Source organism: Sinocyclocheilus grahami, unplaced genomic scaffold (assembly GCF_001515645.1).
Source record: "Sinocyclocheilus grahami isolate Dianchi unplaced genomic scaffold, SAMN03320097.WGS_v1.1 scaffold1164.1, whole genome shotgun sequence".
Classification (NCBI taxonomy): domain Eukaryota; kingdom Metazoa; phylum Chordata; class Actinopteri; order Cypriniformes; family Cyprinidae; genus Sinocyclocheilus; species Sinocyclocheilus grahami.
In genome coordinates, this window is record NW_015506343.1 from 3436 (window position 1) to 5076 (window position 1641).

Consider the following 1641-nt stretch of genomic DNA (forward strand, 5'->3'; position numbering starts at 1 on the left):
GTGTGTGTGTGTGTGTGTGTGTGTGTGAGTGTGTGAGTGTAAGTGAGTGTCAGTTCTATAACCGCTCTCTGCTGCATCATCTGCTGTTCCTCTCTTTCTGGTGTGTGTTTGAGGACTCTTGTTCTGGAGATTCTCTCTTTGCTTCTGTTCCTCATCTCTTTGCTCACTGATTCTGATCTTCTGGACCGATCGTTGTGTTCTGACGGAGCAGATTTCAGCAGACACTGATGATGATGGTCAGAAACACACACACACACACAGGCTGACCGCGGGTGTGTTTGCGCGGGTCAGTCGGTCCGTGTTTAACACGTCTGCTCTTCCTGCTGTGAATCTGTCCTTCGCTCCTCTGGTTCTTTGGCAAAGCTGCTCGTCTCTTGAGTTTGCTCTTCTTCACTTCTGGAAGTAACAGAGGTTTCTCTGTCGCTCATGAAGGAACTGGAACAGTAACTTTGAGACGGACAAGAGCCAGATATTCCAGCAGCTGCCGACCACAGCGCTCAACAGGTGACCAGAAGACACTGCAGTCAGTGACTCTGTTAGCTCTTCTTCAGTGGATCATTCTCCTGCTGATGAGTTTTGAACACAATTTTCTGTTTTCTTTTTAATTTTTTGTAGAACGTTTTATTTTGATGTTTCAATTTTTTACATTTATTTTAAATGTAACATTTTAATGATTTACCTCATTTGTAGTAAGTGCTTTATTTTGTGTGTTATTATTTTTATTTATTGTTATTATTTATTTTATAAAATTATTTATTCATATTAATTTTACATTTTTATGGTTTAATTGCTTTTTAGGTTTGGGTTGGGTTTTTTATTTATTTTTTAATAGTGTTTTATTTTGATGTTTAGGTTATTAATCTTTAATTTATTAATCTGATTTATTTTAGTGCCTTTTATTTTGATGTTCTTATTTTATTTATTTGAATTGTAAAATTTTTATTATTTAATTAATTTAATTTAATTTTTTAAAGTTATTATTTTAGATTTTACGTCTTTATGATTTATTTTTAGTGACCTTTTTAAATAAATTATTTTAATTTAAAATTTTATGATTTCATAATTGAATTATTGACTCCGTTCATCAGATCTCAAAGCCCAGTTTGGGACAGATGATCCGTCTCTCTCTCGGTCAGAAAGCACTAGATTGACTGGTTTTTGTGAAGGTTCTTGAGCGTCTGATGTGGCCGGTCTGGTTCTTCAGTAAATCACACGTCTCTGAGCGTGTCTCGTGTGTGTGTGTGTGTGTGTGTGTGTGTGTGCAGGACTAACTCGGACTCGGCGCTGCACACCAGTGTGATGAATCCTCCGGCTGGAGACACGTTCTCCTCAGGACTCCGCCGACCGGCTGGTCAGTGACGCTCACGTGTGTGTGTGAGACGCTCGTTAGATGTGTGTTTGAGTCTCTACTGACGAGCCTCTGTTCCTCCTGCAGTCTTCTCCTATCCTGTTCCTCCCATCCAGGAGAACGGCCCTAACGACGGACGCCTCCTCAAACCCTGGGACTCCAGAAAGGTGCGAACGCAGCTCGTGGTGTGTGTGTGTGTGTGTTCAGTGTGTGTGTGTTCAGTGTGTGTGTGTTCAGTGTGTGTGTGTTCAGTGTGTGTTCAGGGGGGGTGTGTGTGTTCAGTGTGTGTGTGT

At 40.5% G+C, this 1641-nt stretch overlaps 1 protein-coding gene across 2 annotated transcripts in view; it reads left to right on the forward strand.

Moving 5' to 3' along the window:
• The window catches only part of LOC107567518 (CREB-regulated transcription coactivator 2-like), a 31391-nt gene that overhangs the window by 3280 nt on the left and 26470 nt on the right, over positions 1-1641 (forward strand). Inside the window, exons 2-4 of one of the 2 annotated variants that reach the window (XM_016253208.1) lie at positions 433-504; positions 1266-1351; positions 1436-1515. In XM_016253208.1, coding sequence (XP_016108694.1) covers positions 433-504; positions 1266-1351; positions 1436-1515 — 238 coding nt within the window. The remainder of the gene's footprint in view (positions 1-432; positions 505-1265; positions 1352-1435; positions 1516-1641) is intronic. The other variant, XM_016253209.1, reaches the window with a different exon arrangement.